Here is a 27696-nt window from a genome sequence, read left to right as displayed (position 1 = left end):
AATTACAACTTAAATAGCTATCAATGTATTAATTTAAGTTGCAGGATAAATACAATATTAGGTCAATGTCAGAAAAATAGAAACTTTTTTGTATTCATCACAAAACTGGGGAAGGGCTGGGTAAAACTTCCCCATTTCTCAGCCTTGTACAAGAAAGTTTATCTATATTTAATATGTGTTACTGTAAACTCAGAAATTATTGTGATGATTTTATTATTTTAGTATAAAATGACAAAATTGCAATAATAAATGTATGCAATAATAATTCCTTTGACTGTGGTCTAGCTTTTAAGATAATGTATAACATCCACTAGACAACTATCCAGTCGATCCATCAATGGTAAAATGTGTATAGTCGTGTTTGATTTGTGCAGATATTAAACAAGCAAGTACTTGTGTTTCTCTCCATAACACCAATGAGTACTTGATCAGAAATTCTTCACAGAGTTGACATCCCTATTCATCATCATACATCTCAAATCTTCTAGCAAGGTAAATAAAGCAAAATAACCATGGTATATCACAATTTATTAACCAACAAAGACCACAGTTGTATATTCCATATATTATACATAACAGAAACCAATCACAGTTTATTGTTTTTCGTAACCTAAATCTGTCCCTCAAATACATCATACAAAGTACGGGAAATAATGTGGTGATCGGAGTGGTAAAAATATTCCATGGATTTGCACAGTATTACGTAATGTAATAAATAATAAGAAAATATACAATATAAATATAACATTTACAAAAGAAGTGAAAAAAAAAATAAGTAACAGCTAGACTCTACTTTAAATCATTTTATGACCCAAAATGTTATCATAAAAACTATAGATAGAAATAATAGAATGCACATACATGTCACAAATACATTGCTAATGTAAGTTATAAGTCCATTGCAGTTGGCAAGTGGGTGAAAAACACATAATACATATAGATTCTTCTTAACGTCACCTTGTGATTGGATAAGGGGAGATAACTTCAATTCGATATAGGAAGGAAATACAGTTACTGTGAATGACAAGATTTTTGTGCTCAAGATATTTTCACTTATCTTGGGATCATGTAAAATATGGCAAAATACCAACTGTGTTAAAAATTTAACACAATATTGGTACAGAACTTATTGGTGGATGAGAAAATAAAACTAAAAGTAAATGTTTTTACATTGAAATCATGAAATATCAAGTGACAAAAATATCTATCTTTCAAATACTATTGAACGAAGTTTTCCTCTATCTAATTTTAGTTGCAGTCCTTTTCATATATGTTAGTTATATAGGCAAATATAATTTATATATTAACTTATTTAATCAATATGTACTCATAATTTTTGTAGTATAACTGACAATATTCAAATAATATCACACAGAAATAATACAATACAAACATAAATCTTTACAACCATAACTTTATTTTTTAAAAGTCTTCCTTTCAGCATAATTAATATTGTACATGTAAATAAGTGACGTTATCCAATCAAAATGAACGTTACAAACGTTGTTGCATTAGAATTAATATTGTACAGCTTCATCAGTTAATTAATTTTATGTTTGTATTTATAAAATGCAACTTTGAACATCTTTTTCTCTTAAAAAAGATCTATGACGAAGAAGCACCAGGATTTTTTATTAACTCTCTTTTGTATTGAACATTTTTGTAAGTGTAAAAATCCAGTAAAAATCTATACCAATAGAAAATATGGATAAATATTCCATTTTTTTTTTATAAATCCAATTAAAAGCCAACAATTTATATATTAACTGATTACTATAAAAAATCAGGGACCATTATCAATGAAAATTTTGACAAACAACGTAAAACAAAAAGCTTGATTTCAAATATTTTTCAAGTTTGCTCTTCACTACATAGTGAATGTATCTATCATGTTTACAAATAAAACCCAAACTCATTCAATATTCATATACAGAACACATGTAAGGGAGATAACCAAAAATTAATGAGGATATGAAAAGCGCTGATAGAAAAATCTATGAATTAGGACAACATTATTAATTAGACCCGCTTTTTATGAAGAATACTATGATTTTGTGTCTCAAGATACAATTAAGGTGGTACCCAACACTTTTACTAAAATTAATATGGCTCGTTTAATTTTCATAAAATTTTGACAAAGTATTTACTTTGACCCTCTGACAAAAATATAAAAATTTCAAAAAACTTGAACCAACCAATTTATCAGAAAAAATAAACTGGTTATATAGCAGTTTGACAAACACTAATTTTGATCATTGAGAAGCTAAACCTTCCCTTAACAACACAACGTAATTAAAACGTTTTGCTGATTTTACAGAGTTATCTCCCTGTAGTGTTAGGTACCACCTTAATGAAGCTTCAAGTGTATGTAATTGTTACCTTATTGTTTTGTTAAATTGATCACCTTGAAAGGAAATTTATCATCACTTTAGAATCTTTATGACCAAAATGGATATGTAAATGTGAAATTTCTTGATACATAATACTTTCTCAAAAGATGCCTTAAAAAAAACTGATACAAGTCATTTGATAGGCAATGTTTTCTTTGTTTAAATGTGTATTATTTAAACAATTATTAAATTTTAAACACAAAATGTTCAATTCATAATTTTCTAATATAACATTTTTGCAAAATGCTTTCCTATTACTGTTTGAGATATGTGCCTATGTATTTAGTCAAGTTTTCAATAAAATTCTATGTTTTTAATGTTAGTTCAATATTATGAATATTATCAAAACAAGACCATATAAGACAAAAATCACCATCTAAAATGGCTTTATCGATTGTTCTTAGCATAATATCTAGTGGCAAATATTTCAAGCATATTCAGGATGAAAATTAAATGTATGTTGCTTCCTTTTTACAGTGACTTTCAAAAAAGGAGTTTCTTTATGATAACAATTATACCAATAAGGCAGTAACTCACAAAAATGATCTGGTGATTAAAAGTTAAAAGTTTTGGAAATATTTTGCATTTACTGTAATGCAACTTATGTTTGACCATACTTTTATAATTTCGTGTTAAATTCTTTCTAGCCAACTCCACAGCGATTTATTTTCATGATTTTCTCACTTTCTTGATATATTTATATAAAGGCAGAGTTGCAGACCCAAGTTTCACAAATTCCCAATAATTCAAATTCACCTTATTTCTCTACTCTGGAATGTCTCAAATTTTTTTCAGTTTACCTAATCTTTTCATACTAAATGTTAACCATACTTTGAATGGGATTTTTTTTTTAAAAGAGAAAGAAAAAAAATGAACAGTGGTGATTCAATGGATCCAGTGTCTTTAAATTAAAATCAAACAGTATATCAACAACAGTGCATTACAAAGTATTATGCGATCTTTTGAAAAGTTATAAAACCATGGTTTCAGAAGCTTATCTAAATGCTTGGTACATGTCATACAATAAAATAAATGATTTCTATGATCAACCCATTAAAGCAATTAAGGGACATTTAAAATAGTTCACAAAACTTATTCTGAATTGTGTAAAGTTGACAGGTCTTTCTTCCATTTTTACGATAAATCAGTTTTTGGCTTAACAAATATTTAAAATAATATTAAAAGCCTTACGACTGATACAATAACAGTATACATAACGTCATAACATACACATAAAACTATCGACTATAATAAACTCTGTAGTATAAGTTCTTAGATCGCCATAATGAGTAGGAATTGTCAAATTTAAGTAGATAAACACCCTGCCCAGGGTAAGCATGACTCCCACAATACACCTCTTCATGACAGTCTCGCCGATATACGGGTATAATTTCATCTGTTGGCGGTCGATTGTCTTGTTTACTTCCCTGCTCTACGTCAACTTTATTTTCTGAAAAATATCATTGATATTATTTATAATTGCTGCAATTTTGATTTTCATAATTAGGTATGTTGTCTTTCTGATAAAATGCAAAATAATTAGTATGACATTAAATAGAATTCATGTTTTAAATTCTGAAGTTATTAATTGTATAATCAACAATCCTTATAATAAACACTCAGAAAATTTCTGAAATATCAGCTTCTTGTATAGACAATAATAGTGCATTGACTTGACATATTAACGACATATCGTGATATCAACGACATATCGTTGATATGTCAAGTCAATGCACTATTATTATCTTTATACTGCAATCTAAAAAAACCATTTTCAATTGTTGTTTATTGCGTTAAGGTTATTTATTTGATTTAAATATTGGGGGAAATACCCTTTAAAAAGGCCTCACATCATGCTCGCGGAGAAATATACAACACAATGAAATTTACATTTACCTTTTGAAAGCAACACTTGATGGTGAACGAAATCGTTTGAGTATGGACTTAAATATCAACCATAAGCATAAAACATAATGATTTATAAGTTGCAAACAAAAAATATTAACAAATTAAATATGTTTTTCCAATAATTGCAAAAGAAACAATGTTGAGTCGTTCCACGCATTGTTGTATGCATTTGAAACAAGAACAGGTTGAAGAGGTCGTATGAATAATTCAATATTATTTCAACAATTTCTATTTAAATATTCATGAGGAAAAGTGATATCGGGTCAGTGACTGTACATGACATAGAAATATACAGTCAACGCATTTTGACTGCTCAAATAAAACGAGTGCAGTATAAAATTACATATTACAAGCTTGCTAGCGAAGCAATATATTCCCTGCAAATCAACAACAAAAACAGACGACATCAGGTCCATAATTTAGCAGTCATAGATGTGGAAAACAAGGAATACATCCCATCCTTAATTTCTTAAACTTTTGCTTTGATCTTTATGTGTGATTATTTTCCACCTCAATTAAGTAGATCTGAGAATTGTTTTCTCAGTTGAGTAGAGTTAGAACAAGAAAATGTCATCAGCTTACGCCATTGACGTTGACTAGGCAAATTGCAATAAAAACATTACGTATGGTCTTTCAACTTCCTCATTTTTTAGAACAACATATAATCTATAATTCTATGCTATATGCACATACATTTTTCTTCATTTTGTGACATATTAATTCATCTTGTTATCCATTCATTGGATGTGTTTGAGCTTTTGATTTTGCCATTTTGAATTTTCATCGGCATTCAGTATTTTTGTGATTTTATTTTTTAGTGCATATTAGTTCTGCTTATAGTAGCTTGGCTTAATTTCTGTTTGTCCCAGAGCTAATCAATTTGTAATATATGACGCTGAGTTAATTTTGTTCTTCAAACATAAGTGGAAATGGCTTTACAGGAAGCATATTATTATGTAAGATAGAAAATATGTAATGGAAGATAGCAGACATCATCTAATTGAATCAACTCTGATGACAATGAAGTAATTGAAACAATGCCTATGATTAACTAAGTTTTTCTGCTTAAGGTCCAGCTGCCAATGTTGATCTATAAATTATCAATATCAACTTACTAAGTATTTAAATTAAAAATGTATGCTGGCATGATCAAAAGCTGATATAAATGGTACAAAAATATTGCAATGTTTTGAAAAAGTATCAAATTTTCCAGATGAGAACAAACTCATAGTTCCTAGGATTAAATTTTGTACACTGATACATATGTCGTCTGCAAAAGACTCATCAATGATGTTTTAATAGAATTTTAGATTCGGTAATGGTTTACAAATTTTGACTTGGATGGGGAGTTGTCTCATTGGCACTCATACCACATCTTCTTATAACTATGTATTTTCTCAGGAAAATACTGCCTCTGTGTTTTAAATCTCAATCTTTTTCGTCACAAATTACATTTTTTTTCTTCTCTTTAAGGGGGTAGACCTTGGTTCAGGGAGATAACTCTTTAAATCAGTTAAGCGTTTGTAAAAGTCAAGTTCAACAATGTATTTTAAGCATTTACCTGAAACAGATTGAAAATAATCTATGTAACCTAGAAGCTTAGAATATGTTTTTGAAAATGGTTCACACAAACGTACTGATGATTTTAAGAGTTATTTCCCTTAACCTAGGTCTACCACCTTAAACAAACCTTGTTGTTCCTCTTCTAAATCTTCTTCATCACTAGATTCACTAACATGAACTGTGACTGCATTATTAGGTTCTACAGTCCATTCAAAGTATACACCAAACCCTATATCGTAGTAATCTGTGGAAAATTCCCAGAATAAACATGACCCGTCTTCATGTGTTGGTACTCGTACCTGCAATATAAATCAAGCCCTTTATTACAATTGTCAACTTTCAACATTTTACAGTATAAATCAAATTTTGTGATATTTGTTTTTAATCAATATTAGCGATATGCAAGATATGTAAGTTGGTACCATCTTTATAAACCGGAACTACCTGATGAGAACTTTTTTTTTTACGACAGTAAGTTACTTTATTTATAGATTATCGTTGGCTCATCTTAACAAGATTGATTTTCTCGCTTGAGCAGGAATTGCTGTTTATTGCTATTTTGCCTATGCCAATGTTGATGTTTACATTGACAACAGCACGTGCAAACTGAGTTTTTAGCCATAATTTTTCATATAACTCTACTGTGCTGAGAAAGGAAATTATCAGTCAGTAAGATCAAAGGAAAATTTTGTAAAATAGCAATTATGTTTTCTATCCTCAAATTTAACTTGGATGATTTTAAAAATGTTCAGTTTTTAATTCCTATTTGTCATCTTTTATTTTTTAAGAAATCAACATTGTTTTCTACAAACAAGGAAAGATCCCCTAAAACCTTATTCTATAAACAAAACAAAAGAAGATCTGATAAAATATCTGGTGTAATTAGAAATGGAAGGAAACGTGATAATGTGTGATTGCTTGGATTCCCTCAACAAAACTCGATTTAACCAGCAGCAACAATTTTTTCAGTCAGATTACCATTTACAGAAAGCAATATTATTTTCAAAATGAAAGGTATTAAAGGGTTGATTTTGGCCTCAAATTTCAGGTTCATCTGACGAAAGATTTTGGACACTTTTTATAGACACTTAAGTGTCTATTTTAGTTGATCCAATTAGTTTATGTGAAAGATTTTAACTGATTTAGTCATTAAAAACGCTCTAATTCAAGCCTACATATGAAAAATCTATCAAATATGCCCAAAAAGTCACTTTTCAGATGGTTTTTGTCAAAAATGAAAGTGGCTGCATTCGTGTTCATCCTCAACCTTTATATATGGAATGTATTGTCATCAAATACAACTTACATTTCAATATTATGAATGAACACATATATGCGGCCACTTTCATTTAAGACGGAAACCGTCTAAAATATCGGCCACTTTCATTTAAGATGGAAACCATCTAAAATATAACTAAAATGCTAAAATTGTGAAGATTTCAGTAATTTAGCATGACTTTATGATGCTAGTACACGATATATGTGCATTGTATTGTCAAAAACAGCCCATATCTATGTAGCAGAAACATTCTACATTCCAATTATAAACTCAAAGTTTACATTTTAACAATTTTGTATATCTGCTAAATTTTGGGGCCAAAAAGGGGTCTTACTGGACCAACCTCTTTAAAAATTTGGCAATCAGGAAACTAAATTATGCACAATAAATCATTCCCTAGTACTGTGGATTCATTTATTTTCGTGGGTATCAATTTTCGTGGATTGACGAAAACCAGCATTTTCGTCGATAATTGATTTCGTGGTGTTGCCAATATCTGAATACAAAGCCTATAGAAAATATGTATTTCGTTGAACATTTGAATTTGTGGTTCACCTGTACCCACGAAAACCACGAAAATTGGTATCCAACGAATAATAATGAATTTACAGTATGCTGCTTATATTTTGAGCAAATTATCAAATTAAAAGTTTAAAATCTTTAAAAGGAAACAGCATAATATCGAAGTCTCGCTTTTTGACCTTGTCAAGGTTGAGACAAAAATTTAAGGTTATTCAAACCTTAAAAGTGAAGATTTTCATTTGAATCATAATAATTCACTTTTCTGCCAGAACAATAAAGTTTCTATCAATTGTTATGTGTCTTGATAAAGACTTTATTCCTTGTTTTACGTTTAAAAAAAAAAACAACTAATCATCTGAGGGCTTCTTTATTGATCTTATAAGCAACCATGTGAATGATTTTAGAATAAACAGTGATAATAAGTTACTAATTGCAATATATAACATCAGATATTTAAGGAATGACTGTAATTTTTTTTCTGTCTATGAAGAAATAACATTAAAAATTTGGTGCACACTGAATAACGCATGTGGGGACTTATTTAACAGTGTGCACCACATTTTTTATGTTATTTCGAATAGACAGAAAAAATATAACAGTCATTTCTTACAATTTAATTCTAAATTCCATTTTAAACCGTAGAAAACCATGAAAAAACGTTGATGACGTCACAGTCACATGACTAAATTATGTCTATGGGCTTATAACAAAATAACGCCAGCCAATCAGAAGACGTGTTACATCCAAAATTAAATTATTGAATATTCAAAATAATCTTAGCAAGATTTACAGCATTACAACAGTGTCAAGGTCAAAGAACTAATGCAGACAAGGATCCAGTTTTTCAAAGGAGGAGAAGTGGCGGGGGGTCAATAAAAGTACACAATTTCTGTATAGTATCTATCTAACGAGTTGAGAATTCAGTTAAGTATCACAGCATTTGCACAAAAGAAAAGTACATATTTACACATCACATAATCTTATCTTTTAAGAAGAAAATCTATGTTTGCATCTGAATGCCAAATGAAGAACAGTACTTATTTCCCAACTTTATTTACCTTAAACTGATTATTTTGTTACACTAATTATACAAAATATTTTCATCCCTAGAATTATATCTCTAGGATTAATGAGGAACGCTGGTTTTCATAAAATAAATATTCTGAATTTCTAATCCATTTAAATTCACATTGATTTTTCTTTTCAAACGTCAGTCTCTAATGAAAAACGGATTCATTATTCCATCATTTAGTTAAAATCCATTATGTGATGAATATAAAAATAGCATATACAACAAAAACAATGTAACAAAAAAAGCAAATATAACTAATTCTACGGAAGAAAATCATAAGAGCTACAAAAACAAATACACCATTAAACTCATAATAAAAACAAACAGTAAGAACAGCAATCTAACAATGAAAGACTGGTTTTCTGTTAACCAATTTTCTTGTAGCTGATAAACCCTAGAAAGACTATACTGTGGTTCATTATAATACACCTTATCGCTACTTGTCCGCCATTACTGGATATCACACAGGTTCCCGTAAAATTTTAACGTCATAAAACAAAATATCTGACGCTACAATGGAAAAGTGATTGTTGTTGACGTCAAAAGTTGAAGCCGCCGACTTATTTTTCATAGGCATAGGAAACCATGAATTTTACTGGTAAATGAAGTGCAGATTTCGATTTGGTTTGACAGTAGTATTGACAATCCTACGAAATCAGATATTCACGAAAAGATAATTTTTATTCAATACACTAAAAACTAGCATCTTTGAATATAAATAAATGTTAACGACTAAAATGAGATTGCTCAGCCAGAAAAGCTAGACTTAATTATCCTCAAGTGAAATAACATAACTTTTAACCATATTCTATCTGAGCTATTAAAATCAAAGCTTTCAGATTTTTTAAATGCAGCGCTTGAAATAATCTGAAGTGGGACTCATTGGGGTCTAAGCGTGACGGGGGATTGCCGATTTTTTGTAAGCGTGACATGTAAAAGTCAAATTATTGTGTTGTGAAAACGGGAAATGAGGTCTAGCGGGACCGGGAAATGAAAAAACATGAGAATTGCTTACGTACATAGTGTAAGCGAGATACGGGAATCTGACAAAACAATAAGAGGGATCCGGGATCGGAACCCCCCAATGAGACCCCCTCTGAATAGTCAGTCACAAAAAAAATGAGTTAGCACTAAGTAGAGTCTTGGTCTTCCAGATAGGAATTTCATATATAAATCCATTTCATCAAAAACTGTTTAACTTGAATTTCCTATAGCAAGATTTAATCAATATCAGTTTAGATAAACAAGTCAATTTATTAGTAATGGAATATTGCTACTATATGGATACAGGAGAAAATTAAAACTGGAAATGGCAGACATCTTTTGCTCATGGCATATCATGTGAATGCAATAAAATTAAAGAACTCATCAATTAATTAATTGATTTATCTTAAAAAGGGTCTTTTTAGGGCATATGATCTGCAGAACTTCATTTTATAATTTTAAAGTTCTTCATTTTTATCTCGCTAAAATTCTTAAAAAGAATTTCAGGTCATACAATGAGTAAGTGATCTATAGTTGTTAACTTCAAGTTATTTGGGGTTATTTGGTGGAGAGTTGTCTCCCATTGCAATTATAACACATCTTCTTATTTTCATATTGCTTTTGATAGAGAAAAAAAAATTAAAAAATCACCTTTAATTAAAAAAATTCCAATAAAAAAGGTGTGGTGAAAATATGTTTTTTTTTATAGTAATGAAATGCCTTTTTCTCACATTTCCCTTCCATGTTAATAGAATCAATACAGTCTTAATTTTTTATTATCAGGAAAAAGAAGCATGATAATGACAGTGCAATAAAAATAGAACAATAGTTTACACAGGCATGCTTTATCAGAATAAGAACAGGAAGTTAAAGCTATACAACCCTACATTCCTACTAAAGGAGACCCTTCAAGAACAGCTAAACAATCATCAAATACTACTAAGTTCCATAAAAGGTGTAAACAGGTGCTCCCTTGATATAAATAACATAACAAATTGATTGAATTGACATATCTGTTCTAATCGGTCAGACAGCTGTATCTACTTGACAGTTCTCAGACCAATATGTCACAATTGATCATGGACATCTTATGCTAAGTGCTTACCATTTCCATATTATTCTGACCATTACTGAATTTGACCAATCATTAGCAATGACACTTAAAAACAACAATACTACATGTTTTGCATGCAAAGAGGAATATGTTTATCTAACAGAACACCTGATATCACTTGTGGTTTTGACTGGAGATGTATGCAGCATGTATAAAGCTTTAGTTGTTTTTTTTATTTGCTATTTACAAACATAATTTGTCCCCTTTTATTTAAGTTGCCATACATTATCCCTTATATGATTTCTAATTTCCTTTTAACAAAATTGATTGCATAGACATAGCCTTTTGCTTTATATTCGTTTTGTCCTAATTTTTTTATTGATTTTATTTTTCATATTCCCTTTTTACCAAGTCCACGTAGTATCTTCTTATATTTTTACTCTTGACTGAGTTGACTCTAGCATTATTTTTCTAACTCCAATGTCTTTTATATAAAACTTGATTAAGGAGAAGTGCAAAAATAAAATATTACAAATACACAAAAAAAGACAAAATATTCCAAAAACTTTCTTTTCCTCAAAACTGGCTGTAAACTCAAGTAAGGTATTGAAAAACATGCAAAAGACAAAAAAGCATTCTGACTTCCAATTTTAAAGCATTGCTAATAAGGGGGAGAACAAATTTCAAAAGCAACTGCACCTATTATTTTTTTAAGCAGGTTCACAAAAATCAAAGCGCTGCTGCTGACATTACAGAAGCCAATATACTTACAGTGACGGTTTCTCCAGAACCTATTTTTATAACTGAATCTTTATCTTTACGCAGAGATTCTTTGAATTCTTTTATATCTTTACGAGTCCACATAGAGGCAGCAGCAAGAGGAGGTAACTCATGATCTAAAAACACAACATACACCGAATAACTGAAGGAAAACAACACATGCATATAGATAATAGTGTATTTATTGTAAGATATCCAATAACGGAATGTAGTTTTCAAAAATTTTGCCAAAAGTTTGATAATGATTTTAATTTAATTTTTGTTTTTTTTAGCTGAATTTGACTTTGAAATCCTGCTATATTCTGAAACACTAAAGCATTATTGGAATACAGTGTTGTACATACCAAAGAAATCTACAATTATGCAATTTATTTTTTTAAAAGTTGAAACTTAAATTTTTGGCAGACACAGCCTCATTTTGAAAATACATTCCATGAGAAGATATCTTGTGAAGACAGTGCAGAAACAAGACAAATGATTTGTTTTTCCCAACTCACTGTGGCAGTAGCCAATGATGCTATCTTTATTACGTTCTCTTTACAAGTTTTTACACTGTCTTTAAAGGCTTTTATATCTTTGCGAGTCCAGATTGATGCAGGCATTAAAACTGGCATTGGAGTTGGAAAATCTAACAAAATATTCAAATACATGTAAAAAGTATTAATATAACTGTGTATGATTGCTCCTATACTATGTTATGATTGCAAATAAATTGAGTGAAAGCCTGTTTGCGAGTAATTCAGATTCTGTTGTATCTTTCTATAATTATTCCATTTGTTATGTTAAACTCAAGACTCCAAGTTCTTATTTGATTACAGCCAATTGCATTGAGTGTGTAGGTAAAGGTAATATCTATGGTAAGTTTGCTTGCTAGCTGAACCATGAAGTCATTATTAGGTAAGGTATACTACCCTCCTTTCATGTAGCCCAGTCCTTAACACAGATGATTAATTATCTGTCAGACTAGTCAACTCTTAAAGGAGGGTAGTTTACCAAACCAAATAATGACTTCACGGTTCAGCTAGCAAGCAAGCTGACCTTTACTTTCACTCAATGCAATCTGCTGTAATATTGTATGCTTTTAGATTTCTGTGTAATATTTTGACATGACTTCTCATTGTTGTTTTTTTCGCCATGAAATTGTCAGTGTTTTTTTGGTTTCTTGCTTTTGATTGTTCCAATGTTAACTTCTGCTTTCTTGTTTTTCTATATAGCCATATCATAATCCTAATAAACTTAAAGATAAAAGGTTTATAATCCACATCTAATCCCATACAATAAAATAAATGTCTCAGACTTTTGTTATTTTGACCTTAAAACAAAGAACATCAGACTAACATGACAACCATAAAACTTATCTACTAGTCTACTAATACATTGTAAAATCTTCATTATAAAGCCCCTGACAGATGTTATAACATCTATATAGATATTGTATTGCAGCGTTGCACCATTAATTGGTAACAAAATGTTTCTTTAAAAAAATATACAACTTTGCAACAAAAAGGTCGGTACAGCTTAGAAAATTGGATGTACTTGGCAAAAGTGCTTCCAATGTTTTAGGATCAAAAATTTGATCTTGAACTGTTTTTAATTCAGAACCCGTTTTCCATTTTAGTCTATAAAGTTCTTGTTTGAATATTATATAATAAACCTTATCCCCTCTGTCATGTCTGTAGATCTAGAGAATTAAAATTTACAGCAGAAATTATGTGTATTACTGTTAAAGCCGAATGTTCCTTGCATGCAGTCACTTCTGTTTAGTTTTAGAAAGAGATTAAAAACAATCAGTCCTGAAACCAAGACTGTTAATATGAGGAAGCAGGATTGATCTAAGATCAAGTTACCTGAAGGTATCAGTCACACTTAAGCAATATCAATCTCAATATCTCAAATAGGCTTTAATTGCTCTAGGTTAAATTCAAAATAGATCAACGGTAACAAGTTCAGAAGTTCAAGACTGTATTGTTTTTGTTGATACCAGCTTAAGAAACCATACCTGCAAACTTTTCAAAATGCCCATGGGAGTTTTAGGTGCAAGATGGCTCATATAATTCTACAAAACCTTCAAGGGGGCCTTCAAATATATTTTTATGTTGGTTTTTTTTTTTGCAATTTATACTTTTACAAGCCTGTAGCTCTTGTAAAATTAATTATCTTTTTGGTTTAAAATTGTGGAAAAATTGCTCTTTTTAAAATTTCCAATTGGGAGCCTCCATGGGGGAAATCTCGCGCAAATAGTGACAATTGGCAGGTATTTTTTTTAACTGTAAATTTTCCTAAGCTGAATTGTCAGCTAAAAGGAATTTTACACGACTAACTTCATAAATTGATTTTTTTTTTATATAAGATTCTGATTCCTGACACGTCAACAAAATATATTTCTTGCTTAAGCTCATTTTATCTGAACTTATAACTGATAATGAACAAGAAACATAATATTGGCATTAAAACGGTTGCTTTGATTCAAGATGTAAACTAGAGAGGTTACATGCTGGATTCTTTCAACAATTTGGATTAATATTTATTGATATAAGAATAAGGTATGAGAAGACTTCAAGGGTCAAAATGATATTGCAACAAGAATGTGTCCATAGAACACTGATGCCCAACTCGCACTATCATTTTCTATGTTAGGTGGACCGTGAAATTGTGGTAAAAACTCTAATTTTGCATTTAACTTAGAAAGATCATATCATAGGGAGCCAGAATACTAAGTTTCAAGTTGATTGGACTTCAACTTCATCAAAAACTTCCTTGACCAAAAACTTTAACCTGAAATTTTGCACTATCATTTTTTATGTTCAGTGAACCGTGAAATTGGGGTCAAAACTCTAATTTGGCATTACAATTAGAAAGATCATATCATAGGGAAAATGTTCTTAGTTTAAAGTTGATTGGACTTCAACTTCATCAAAAATTTGTAAGGGTTCCACAGAACCCAGTGTCTGGCCTACTTTTGCTGTAAATCGCAGGCTTAACAAAAATGAGGAAAAAAATCAATAAAAATATTCCTCTTGATACTATCTTTTGATTGTAAGAAGCTTCTGTCCAAGTTTGGTAAAAATCCAGGATAGTTTATGAATCTAATAAAATTTTTAAAAACTTTAACTGCAGACTGTATGTAATGTTAACTGGAAAGAAAAATAAGTCCATTTATAAGTAAAATACAGATACACAGGTACAAAATATTAACAAAATTTCCTTCTAGATACTAGCTTTTGATCATAAACAAACTTCTGTCCAAGTTTGGTACAAATTTAAAATAGTATAAGAAATTAAGTTATTAATTTTTTTTTAAATTTAACCACAGAGTGCATGCATGTGTTGTTTCCTGGCAGAAAATCTAAGTCCATTTAAAAGGAAAATACGGAAAAAATGGATTTATTTTTCTACAAAATTTACTTCTGGATACTATCTTATGATCATAAACAAGCTTCTGTCCAAGTTTGGTCCAAACCCAGGATAGTTTGAGAAAGTTATTAAAATTTAAAAAACTTTAACCACAGAGTGAATGTAATGTTTCCCCGCAGAAAAACTAAGTCCATTTATATATAAAATACAGAAAAAATTGAATTTTATTTTTACAAAATTTACTTCTGGATACTATCTTATGATCCTAAACAAGCTTCTGTCCAAGTTTGGTAGAAATCCAGTATAGTTTAAGAAGGTTATTAAAATTTCAAAAACTTTAACCACAGAGTGAATATTTGTGGACGCCGCCGCCCACCGAATGTAGGATCGCTTAGTCTCGCTTTTTCGACTAAAGTCTAAGGCTCAACAAAAACTACCTTGACTAAAAACTTTAACCTGAAGCGGGACAGACAGACGAACAGACGGAAGGATGGACGGACGAAAGGACCCACAGACCATAAAACATAATGCCCCTCTACTATAGTAGGTGGGGCATAACAATAGTAATTTTATATAAACCTATCAAAGATAAATTAATTTTATTGATAAATGAACTATGTGGAAATTTAAGAATTTGTCCTACTGAGAATAGCCATTTCAAGAATAGCTTTTGGTCAACAGCTTTATCCAAATAGATATTTGTGCAATGTTAGGATTCAACATGCTTTTGCAGTATTTCATAAACACCAAACTGTTATACAAGATGTAAAATTAACCAATTCTCACAAATGAATGGTCTTCAAAGCAAACATATGGTAAAACCTCTAATTTGGCACATATTATTTGAAAGTTTCACTACAAAATGAACATATGACAAAAAAATGATACCAAAATATTATTGTGATTTTTGAAGTATGAGGGAAAATACCAGATTACATATTGAGTTTTAAGGAAAATCTGCATACAGATATATGTAATTCATCAGAATAGACATTCCCGTTATTCACATTAATAAAAACCTCGCAATAACTTCTGAATAAACAGTTTCAGACACCAAAATTTGATACAATAGGGTTCAGAGAGATGGACAGACTTGTAATTATAATGCCCCTTGAATTGAAGGGGCGCATAAACATTTTTGAAATAGTACCTTCTTTGTTGCCATTTGTGTCTGGTTGTTCTGTTGGGACTGATGTCGGACCATTAGGTTGTAGTTGTTGTTGTTGTTGCATTTGTTGCTGTTGTGCCTGTGTGAGTTCTTTTGTTTCTGTTTTTGTAATAACTGTTGTTACATTAGGATTGTTGTTTGTTGTTGTTGTATTGGGCGCAGCAGACGACATGTTCTGTTGTAACTGTTGAGCAGACGACGTGTTCTGCTGTAACTGTTGATACTGCTGTTGTTGATGGAGTAACTGCTGTTGATAAACTTGTTGCATGTATTGTTGGAAATGCTGTTCTTGTAACTGTCGTATCAATTCTTCTTGCTGGAAATAAAAAAATAATATATATTATTCTACGATAAAGGGATGTGGGGATCATATCAAGAAGAGGGTAGACTGGTTCCCGATCGCAATATTCAGTACCAGGATAAGAAGAGGGCAACTCACCAACACAATAAAACCAGCTTAAAGAAAATATTGTATGTGAAATTTCAGTTTTAACATCCATATAACAATTTGTTTCCCGAAGCAACAACTTAGAAAACTGAATATCTGTATGTCTTTATGTACATTATATATGCTAGTTAAGATGGTATAACCTTTAGCTTGCCATTACAGTTATGCTTTATTTACATTACCGGTATGTAATAAGATGCAACCTTTAGATTTTCATTAATTTACTTTAATGCTTTATTTATGCCAGTTTAGATTGTAACATTAAGTTTTATATCAAATTTATATCATATTTATAGCCAATTTTTTTTAATATTCATATATCCATAAATTTCCAGTCAATAAGTGAATTTGAATCTAAATTGATGAAATGTGGCTACAATCATCCTTCAGGTTTGTTAATTATTCCCCTTGACAATTATAGATATGTAATATGATCTCATAAGCTCTCATCTACTATTATTTAAATTTTGGTTCATGTGTCAAATTAATGTGGTACCCAACACTTTCACTAAAATTAATTTGACTTGTTTAATTTTCATAAAATTTTGACAAAGTATTTATTTAGACCCTTTAACAAAAATATAAAAATTTCAAAATATTTGAACCAAACAATTTATCAGAAAAATTACACTGGTTATATACCGGTAGCAGTTTGACAAACACTAATTTTGATCATTGAGAAGCTTAATATTCCCTTAACAACACAATGTAATTAAAACGTTTAGGCAAAAATAGCTGATTTTACATAGTTATCTCCCTGTAGTGTTAGGTACCACCTTAATGTGTAACTTTGAAGAAAAAAAACATAAACTCAATTTGCAGAAGAAAAAAAAGTCCAAACAAATTTTCAACTTGTGACAATGATGAAATATTTCAGAACTTCTAAGGACATTTGAACTCTGTTTGTAAGATTTTAGAATGTGAAAAAAAAAAAGCAATTAGAAAAAGCCTTTTACAGTGTAATTATCAACCAGCCTTGGTTTAATGACATCCATTAATCCTTTTGTCAAATAACTCTACTGCAATTAAAAGAATCATGTTACAAATGTACTACTTTTAAGAACTAATCCCAAGTAAAGAAGTAAGAATTCAAATTGTTACCGGAATGTCGTAACCCAATCTTTCACGGTCAAGACTTAATTAATATGAAAGAGTCTGTATTTTTTCATTTGCTGATTGCATGTTGCCTTTCCGGTCAGATCAAGACCTGACGTGATCTTTCGATATCATCAGTACAGTGGAACCCTTTCTTTCATGGTCAAGACTTTAATTAATATGAAAAAAGTCATCTTTCAAGGTCAAGACTTAATTAATATGAAAGAAGTCATCTTTCATGGCCAAGACTTAATTAATATTTATTTTAATTCTAATTAATATGAAAGAAGTCATATTGTCTTCTGATCTTTTATTACCTGATTGCATGCTACCTTCTGGGTGAGATCTTGACCTGACAATTATCTTTCAATGTCATCAGTACAGTGGAAATTAACCCTTTCTTTCATGGTCAAGACTTTATTAATATTAAAGAAGTCATACTGTCTTTCATATTTTTTTATTTGCTGATTGCATGCTACCTTCTCGTTGAGATCTCAACCCGACTTTATCTTGCAGTGTTTCCCCGTCACAAAACAGACGATCAATCTTTATAACGAAATTGTGTATTAACAGCAGGACTTTTTCATTATAGGAAGGAAGTGCTATCATTGCCTGCACTATGTTATTTAATACCAAAGTTGACAATGATAAATGTTATGACTTTCCGAATAATTCTGTGGAACTACAAATTATGTACTTTTTCCTTGACGTATAATCAACTAAAACCTAGTAGTCAATACTGTATGAGACAATCCATTGATTAACAAACATACGATTTTGTACAGAATAGTTATTTTACTGTCTTTCTACATTATATAATGCATCAATAAAAACGTTCCATAATTATCATATATGCAGTGTTAAGTTTCCGGTGATAAAAGCTTGCCGGAATACAAATTACTTCAACCATAAGGGCTGTCAAGTTATTCTTCATTTTAGCCATCATCAGTGCTATATTTCATGCAATTAAATAGGATTTAAACAATTCCCTGTATGGAAAAAATAGCATGACTTTTTGTAATTGCTGTAAAAAAAACATAAAATAATAAAGCGACATGGCATTCACGAAATACTTCTTGGATTTTATTTTTAATTTGACACTATTTTGGGTTTATAAGTTGTTGTCTTGTATAAGTCCTATAAAACAAGACTATTCATGTGACCTCAAAAAGGGTAGTCTAACTACAGAATGAAAGAAGTCCTGGATGTATTTATATACCTTAGGTTACTTTGGGGTTGATTAGAAAGCATAACCCAAATTTGAGGATATTTTTTTTCAATTTTCAAAAATGATATAAAAAAAATATTGCCCAGCTTTCTTCAACAATGATGAGCATTCCATAAGAAAAATTCCCCAAAATTTTGCCTCTGATTAATATAATGTCACGAAAATCATTCAAGACTTTTCAGTCCACAGAACATAATAACATCACTAATTTGAATTTTTACTTTTATTACTTTTCATAAAATTTCAATAAAACTTAATGATTTACCATAAAACATGTCTAACACATGATCTCTGATAATTTAATCTATTTTCCCATTGCTTTATGTATATATGTACCATTACTGAAAAAATACTTTTAATTTCATTCAGATCATCAACAATCAATAAATAAGTTAAAGTCTCTCAAGGAAGAGCATTTACAAGAAGCTTATCAGTTTTATGGACCTGAAGTTCAAGAAATATGGGTCTTCATGAATATAAATATGTTTCCATATTTAATGAAACCTATTGATTTATATTTCAGTATGAGGCTGGTTGTGACATAAAACAATAATTCTTATTGAATATCTTAACCTCATAATTATCTTTTGTATCAGAAACTTGAATTTCAGTACGAAAATAGCAAGACTGCATTCTTATCCAAACATGTCCATGCTATTTTTATCCTTCTCTTTCTAATGTATTTCTAAATTATCAGCCATCCCTACAGGTGATTTATTCATAATTTTACAGAAATATTTCCTCTGTATTTTCATCTTCCACCTGATAATGGAGTTAGGAAATATTCTGATTTCTTAATAAACCCATAAAGCAGAAAAATGTCTAGACATAAAGACATATATGTCAAGAATGTTGTAAAAAAGTACCTTTACAAAACAGACATTCCTTTAAAGCTTGTAAGCCAAGGCTCCGTGTTGAAGACTGTACCCTTGACCTATAATGGTTTACTTTTATAATCGTGACATGGATGGAGAGTTGTCTCATTGGCACTCATACCACATATTCCTATATCTATTCATTACTGCTTAACAAATTCTTTTTCGCATTTGTTAAATAACAGACCTTTTCTTCCAGGTGAGCTAAAAAGCGTTATTCAGTGTTGTTTTGTTATTTCAATGAGAAAATCTTGTGTGAAATATAATAAAACCCAAACTTTGCAATGTTTTTATTATTGCAGTGGGATTTGTTTAAAAAAATATATATTTGCAAGTAAAATTTTTATGGCTATATTTTTTTGTAGCATTTCCTGTAATGTTTTCCTTTGTGTAACCACTGTGATAGTAAATGCAAGCAAGCATTTCTGAATTTATACAAGCATGACATGAAAGACCCATGTGATATATGTAGGATGAAAAATTTTGTCCTAGTTTTTTTTTTAGCTGTAATCTCTGTCCTGCCTTTTTATTTTTCACTCTGTTTGGTCCTGCCTTTTTTTTTTAGTTTATCCTGACTTTTTTATGCCCCACCTACTATCGTAGGTGGCTCATAAAACTTTATAAACAAGTTCGTCCTGCTTCAGGTTAAAGTTTTTGGTCAAGGTAGTTTTTGATGAAATTGAAGTCCAATCAACTTGAAACTTAGTACACATGTTCCCTATAGTATAATCTTTCTAATTTTAATGCCAAATTAGATATTTACCCAATTTCAAAGTCCATAAAACATGGAAAATGATAGTGCGAATGGGGCATCAATGTACTTTGGACACATTCTTGTTTTACCTAAATTGTCGTCCTGACTTTTTTTTTTGCAAGTGTCTCACCCTGCCTTTTTTTTTTTACTCAAAACTCCTGTCCTGCCTATTTTTTTTCAAATTTCATCCTAGCCCCCCCCCCCCCCCCCCCCCCCTAAAAATCAAATGGTAGCTCCCAAATGAATCAACAGTAAAAAAATCATATTTCTACTTTGCTCTAATATTATACTTCACAAGTTTCTGCACTATGTCATTTATCATTTGAATTATAAATATTGTTGTACTTCATCTATAATGATTATCACATTTGGTAGCAATACACAGTTAGGAGTTTAGTTTCGCATTTTGGCCCCTGTGGATTTTTCAAATAGGAAAGTTATTGTGTAATAAAATTCATTTTTAGACAGCTGAGTACTAATTTAGCCTTCAAAGATGGTTTATAAGAGCATCAAGATTGTTTTTTAACATGTTTTATGGGCTATTTTCTGTTTGACAATCCGTATTTTCATAGCTTGACCGGCCATCGGTCCAGAAATTAATGTAATGTTTACAAACACTTTTTTTCTACACGAAGTTTTTGACGCAATTTTACAAAAAAATGAGACGAAAAGACATATGATTTTCATTGGATTCTACTGAATGATATATATACACAGTTTCAGAAAAGGTATTACTTTAAGCGATTGAAATTCTACTTTTAGCCAAATTTTGGGGAAATATGTGACATCTTTTCCCCCCTTTTTGCAATATTTTATAGCAAATAAGTGCAGATTGTTGCCATGGATACACCCAAAAGAAATTATATTTTACCCATTTTATATACTGGATATAAAATCTATGGAAGATTCTGATTACATACATGTGCACATATATGACACAAACAGTAAGCTTAGTATTGCAAGAAAGCAATGAAAAGGGGATGGTAAAATTTATGAGGACAAATTTTAATATTTTTTCCTAACTGTTTATTGCTACCTTATGGCATACTTACCAAGCTCAGAATTGTATAATTTAAGACTTTTCATACCACAAATCTATTGATATTTAGATTCTAAATCAACTTCTGAGAGAATTAAGTCTTTAAGAATGACAATACATGTCAATTTTATTGTTTACAGTCCTTAGCAACCAAAATTAGACATTTTGACACAAGGCTTATATTTGTACTCTAACGGCTTAACCGTTGCTTCTGAAGGATTGGGGTGCATGTAGTAGCCTAAAAATTGAACGCGTTTGTTTTTTTCTTGCGAATATATCAAATTATTATTTTATCAAGATTTCATGTTACATTTTGGCATATATTAAAATGTATAGTTGAATCAGATGTAGGAAATAAATTCCCTACTACCAAGTTTTTTAATCAAGGCTTAGGTATGCAATAAACATAAAGATTAACATTTTCATGCTTGAAATTGCTTAATTTTGTACAATTTTGCATCATCAGATATCTTATTGAGATTTTCAACTAAAAAAACTGACAAAAAAAGGTATAGTTTTAAAGATTTGGCCAAAAATTGAGGTAGAAACAAGATTTTACACTTTGACTTGGCATTTTTCTTTAAATCAATTTTTGTCGCGTTTCAGTGTCAACTGCTTACCTTCATAAAATATTCATTACTCAACCAATTTTCAAAAATAAAAGGCCATTTTACTCGTTTAAGCTAGCAGAACACAGAAAATTAGTAAAAAGGGAGAATTCGAAAAAAATATTTACTATTAAGGTAGCAATACACAGTTAGGGAGTTTAGTTTCGCATTTTGGCCCCTGTGGATTTTCAAATAGGAAAGTTATTGTGTAATAAAATTCATTTTTAGACAGCTGAGTACTAATTTAGCCTTCAAAGATGGTTTATAAGAGCATCAAGATTGTTTTTAACATGTTTTATGGGCTATTTTCTGTTTGACAATCCGTATTTTCATAGCTTGACCGGCAATCGGTCCAGAAATTAATGTAATGTTTACAAACACTTTTTTTCTACACGAAGTTTTTGACGCAATTTTACAAAAAAATGAGACGAAAGACATATGATTTTCATTGGATCTACTGAATGATATATATACACAGTTTCAGAAAAGGTATTACTTTAAGCGATTGAAATTCTACTTTTAGCCAAATTTTGGGGAAATATGTGACATCTTTTCCCCCCTTTTTGCAATATTTTATAGCAAATAAGTGCAGATTGTTGCCATGGATACACCCAAAAGAAATTATATTTTACCATTTTATATACTGGATATAAAATCTATGGAAGATTCTGATTACATACATGTGCACATATATGACACAAACAGTAAGCTTAGTATTGCAAGAAAGCAATGAAAAGGGGATGGTAAAATTTATGAGGACAAATTTTAATATTTTTTCCTAACTGTTTATTGCTACCTAAATTTATGTAATTTCAACAGGAAAAAAAACCAATCCCAGGTTATTTTTAAATGCAAAAACTGTGAACCATGAACCAGTTTATAGCCATGGCAATCAAATTATAACTGTTTACTATAAATATACTTTACCACCTAATTTTCATTCAAATGGCTTTTAGTATTACAATAAAATTTAGAATGGAAATGGGGAATGTGCCAAAGAGACAACAACCTGACCATAGAAAAAAACAACAGCAGAAGGTCACCAACGGGTCTTCAATGTAGCGAGAAATTCCCGCACCCGGAGGCGTCCTTCAACTGGCCCCTAAACAAATATATACTAGTTCAGTGATAATGAACGCCATACTAATTTCCAAATTGTACACAAGAAACTAAAATTAAAATAATACAAGACTAACAAAGGCCAGAGGCTCCTGACTTGGGACAGGCGCAAAAATGCGGCGGGGTTAAACATGTTTGTGAGATCTCAACCCTCCCCCTATACCTCTAGCCAATGTAGAAAAGTAAACGCATAACAATACGCACATTAAAATTCATAAAAACCATCAAACAGCTTTGTTGGTCAAATTAAGTCACATGTACATAAAAAGGATAACAGGAAAAATGTATTTATTTGACCGAAAAACTGATGGCTAAGTTAAAATTAAGAACATTACTTTTTCGGCCACAGAATCCTGCGAAAATATAAATTTACGAGCCAAAGCATTAAGAAATCTTTATTTTTAGATGAGAGGTTGCTTACTTTTAAAGATTTACACCAGGGTTGGCTGTGATAAAGCTTTTTAGCACTGATGCAGCATAAAGGAAAGGACAATCAATCCATGAAGGTGAAAATAAAAGTATGTACCACAATTTTCAATTGCAAAATTTGATTAAAGTTTGAACTTGCGCGTTGAAACAAATGTGAAAATTGTCAAAAAGAATAATTGTCTTCAGACATGTCATTATAATTACCAATGCTTATGATTGGCTAAGTTAAAAGTTATTCAAGTAAGTTTAAAAAAAAAAAAATCCCAAGTTTATAATTAGGTTGCTTGACACCTTTCATATTCAAAGGCTCATCAGTGACGTGCGAATAAAAAAGTTCACAGGCCAAAAAGTATACAAATTTCGAATAGCAAAGAGAGAAAAAATTCCTTAAAAGTTTTGCAAAGTAATCTATTTCTGGAGCAGAAAATCTTATTTATTTCAAGACATTTGGAAAACTGTATATATTTTGAAGAGATTTAATTTGCACATCTCTAGGGAGTCAAAAATGAATTCACCAAATTGCATACAGATCTTAGTTTGATTATTAAGTAAAGATTGAAGAGAATCGATAAAGACATACTTGAGTTATAATGTAGTGTGTGACATACTGGATGGGAGACACAATATGGGGGTCTCATTGGGGTCTAAGCGTGACGCGGGATTGATGATATTTTGTAAGCATGACACGTGAAAATCAAATTATTGTGTTGGGAAAACGGGAAATGAGGTCTAGCTGGACCCGGGAAATGACAAAAAAATGAGAATTGCATACGTACATAGTGTAAGCGGGATCCGGGATCAGAACCCCCAATGAGACCCCACAATATGTCCATCATTGTATCATCAACATGTCAACGAATATTTGTTCCTCCTTACAGACATTTCACTGTATAAAAATTTATAAACTATGCAGTAATGTCTGTTCCTGTTGGAGCAGATATTCTATAACATTTTTCCCGTCAGGAACAAATACTGTAATATTTGTTCCAGTGGAAATTTTATTACAGAATATTTTTTTCCCACTTGGAACTTATATTGTGAAGGAACTTCTATTTTGTGACACTCAATAGATCCATCTACTCTTTGTCAAATGTTAATTGTACAAGTGAATGAAATAGTCATATATATATATATATATATATATAAGGTACAAAATATTTTTGGATTTATAGAATCTGGTAAAATCAGGTTTTAGAACTTTTCCAATAGTACTGATTTAGACTTTTTCCGAGAAAATTGTATTATACCACAGTAATTTTTGTTTGGTGGTTTTGAAGTTTTGTAAAATACATGTATACTGTAGATTCATTCATTTTCAGGGATACCTATATTTGTGGACAGAGGAAAAATAAAATTTCTGCAGATAACATTTTTTTGTGGTATTGCCATAGTCTATAGTAAATTTAAAATTCGTTAAAAAATTTAACTAGGTGATATATACCTTACCTATACTTAAGAATAAAATTGAATCCATTGTACTTGACATCTTTTTTTAATCATTTCCTACATGTATTACAATAAGCAATAGGTGATAATAGTCAGTAATCAAAATATTGATTTCATCCCTTTGATCATTATAGTATAAAACTGTGTCTATATGTCTTAATACTTATACATGAAATTGAGTTTATTTTTCCATTATTTTCAAAATTTCGATAAAAAAATTTAATTCTTGTATCTTTGACTTAAAACACTAAATAACCTTCAATAATACTGCATGAATCAATGCAACACTTTCTGACATTGCCATGTTGACCTTTAACTTAAGCTTACATAGACATATATATTTAGAATATTTGAATCTAACCTTTTTCTAAATAATTCCAAAAACTATTCTCTATATAATCTATACATCAAAACAGAATATAATTTCCTGCACTATATAGAAATTGATGTACAAAATACAATATAGTATCTAAATACTTCTATTATACAGAAATAGGGGTACCAAGAGGATATATATTGATCTAAATTTCTGTCAATAATTAATTCAAACTGAAACGCTAAAATCATAAATATAACACACTAAAAATTCCCCCATGGTACATAGAGCTTCATTGATTTGTACTTTTATTTTTAAACATTTCTACTTTCAAATCATTGCAAGCTATTCACACCACATGTTACACATTACCTGAAACATTAAAACTAAGAAAACTGCTAATTATTGCCTCATTCTTTGTGAACATTACAAATATCAACAATAAATTGTTCAATAAAAATATGATATAAAAGACAATGAAGTTTACCTTATTGTAGAGACAATGGCAAGTTTACACCATCCACATTTCTGCTTAATGACCTATTTCCTCCTCAGATTCATCAACATAATCAATAACCATATATGGGGGAAATTTCAAAATGTACAAATACATATCAGAAGCCTAATAGTTTTAAATTTTTTCCAATAATATCTACTTTTGTGAAAGAATAACTTGTTAAATCCAGATCTAGTTTGTTCTAAATAACTTCAGCATTTAAACAAAAGGATCTAATTAGTTGTAAATTCAGAAATTATTATGAGGTTTTTATTAATGCAAATACATGTACTATGGAACTGTATGAGTATCGCAATAATAAAGAAATCGCATCCAGATATCTGTACGCACATTTTCCTGAAAATGCAATAATTATTGCACATTTTTGACAATTCTCTAAAATCGCAATAATTTCTTAAACTTACAATACTTGTACTTATATCTTATCTTCTGAAAACAGATTTGACCTATTTATTGATTATTAAATCTTTCAGCAACTTAAAGCTTCTGCTAAATTTCTGAAATCGTATGTATACATGATGTCATCAGTTCATTTATGAAGCCTATGTAACAAAATTTCAAGGACGGCAGACAGGAACTGATTATTATAAATAAAGCTGATCACAATACTGATACTAATTATAAGGCTAAATATAAATAACACAAATTTACTGAGTTTGTATTTTTTAGGAGATTTCTAAATGAATATTCTATTTAAGACAGTTTCATACAAGATAAAACAAATTTTAGGATGTTCACTGCTCTGATAAATAAAAACAAGGTTTTTGAAAGACTGTAATAAGGGAACTTAAAATGCAGAATAGAAGGGAAGGTCTGTGTCCCTGTTTTTTTTAGATTAAATCAATCCAGTTTAAGCGAGAAATGATTCTCTATAGTTTTCATATAATTAATAGTGGACCACAAGGATGTTCACACATGGCTTTTTAAACTACATGTATATGTTATATGATTATGAAATGAAAAGTAGGGGTTCAGGAGCAAAATTTGTATTGGCACTGCAAAGCAATTAAAAGGAACAGCACATTTAATGATGTTCTTCATCTTAAAGTCAGTGAGGCTTCCAATATGAAGCAAAAGGTCACAACACTGCAAATACAGTTAAACCTGTTTTAAGAGACCACTTGAGGGAGAGCAAAAAAGTGGTCTCTTAAGACAGGTGGTCTTTCAATAAAGGTTCAATTCATATGAGATGTACTACAGAGGGATCTTAAACTGGTGGATGCCAATTATTAGGATTTTTTTACATGGACTATTATAGGCCGTATAAAATTAATTTTTAAATGCAAGCCATCCTTCTGCATTTTTTGTTTCAATCTAATTTTCCAGAGGCAGATTAAGGAGCTACAGATACAGTGAATGCACACTTTTTCAAAAGCCTTGATCTGAATTTGTTATCTGTTTGACACTCTTATGCTTTTTTCTAGTATTCTTAGGAATTATTGTAAATTTTTAGAAGGACATTTCAATCAAAATCCTACCTCCCAATTCAAATTTTGTTGAAGAATATGAAATAACAAATCCTTTTATTTGGCCTAAAGGGCTATTAACAGAATTTTCATACAACTTTCCTAGTTGACAGATTCCATTATTAAAATGAAAATAGATGACACCAAGATATTAAAGATTTATCATTATATGGATATTAAAATAAATTTTGTAGTATACCATGAATCAATGTTTAATATTACCATATAGCTATATTGATCGCTCCTCGTAGGGATATAACTCATTTATATCAAATTATGTAC

At 30.3% G+C, this 27696-nt stretch overlaps 1 protein-coding gene across 8 annotated transcripts in view; it reads right to left on the bottom strand.

The window, feature by feature from the left end:
• Positions 1-511: 511 nt before the first annotated feature.
• The window catches only part of LOC139516155 (Golgi resident protein GCP60-like), a 37934-nt gene continuing 10749 nt past the window's right edge, over positions 512-27696 (bottom strand). For 4 of the 8 annotated variants that reach the window (XM_071306046.1, XM_071306048.1, XM_071306050.1 and 1 more), the window contains 4 exons: positions 16057-16390; positions 12050-12180; positions 5989-6160; positions 512-3840 (listed from right to left, as the gene is read on the bottom strand). In XM_071306046.1, coding sequence (XP_071162147.1) covers positions 3629-3840; positions 5989-6160; positions 12050-12180; positions 16057-16390 — 849 coding nt within the window. In that variant the 3' untranslated portion in view covers positions 512-3628. Of the gene's footprint in view, positions 3841-5988; positions 6161-11543; positions 11669-12049; positions 12181-16056; positions 16391-27696 lie in introns of all 8 variants that reach the window. The other 4 variants (XM_071306047.1, XM_071306049.1, XM_071306051.1 and 1 more) reach the window with 1 other exon arrangement.

This window comes from Mytilus edulis, chromosome 3, assembly GCF_963676685.1.
Source record: "Mytilus edulis chromosome 3, xbMytEdul2.2, whole genome shotgun sequence".
In the NCBI taxonomy this organism is placed as follows: domain Eukaryota; kingdom Metazoa; phylum Mollusca; class Bivalvia; order Mytilida; family Mytilidae; genus Mytilus; species Mytilus edulis.
This window is presented reverse-complemented; position numbering and strand designations above follow the sequence as displayed.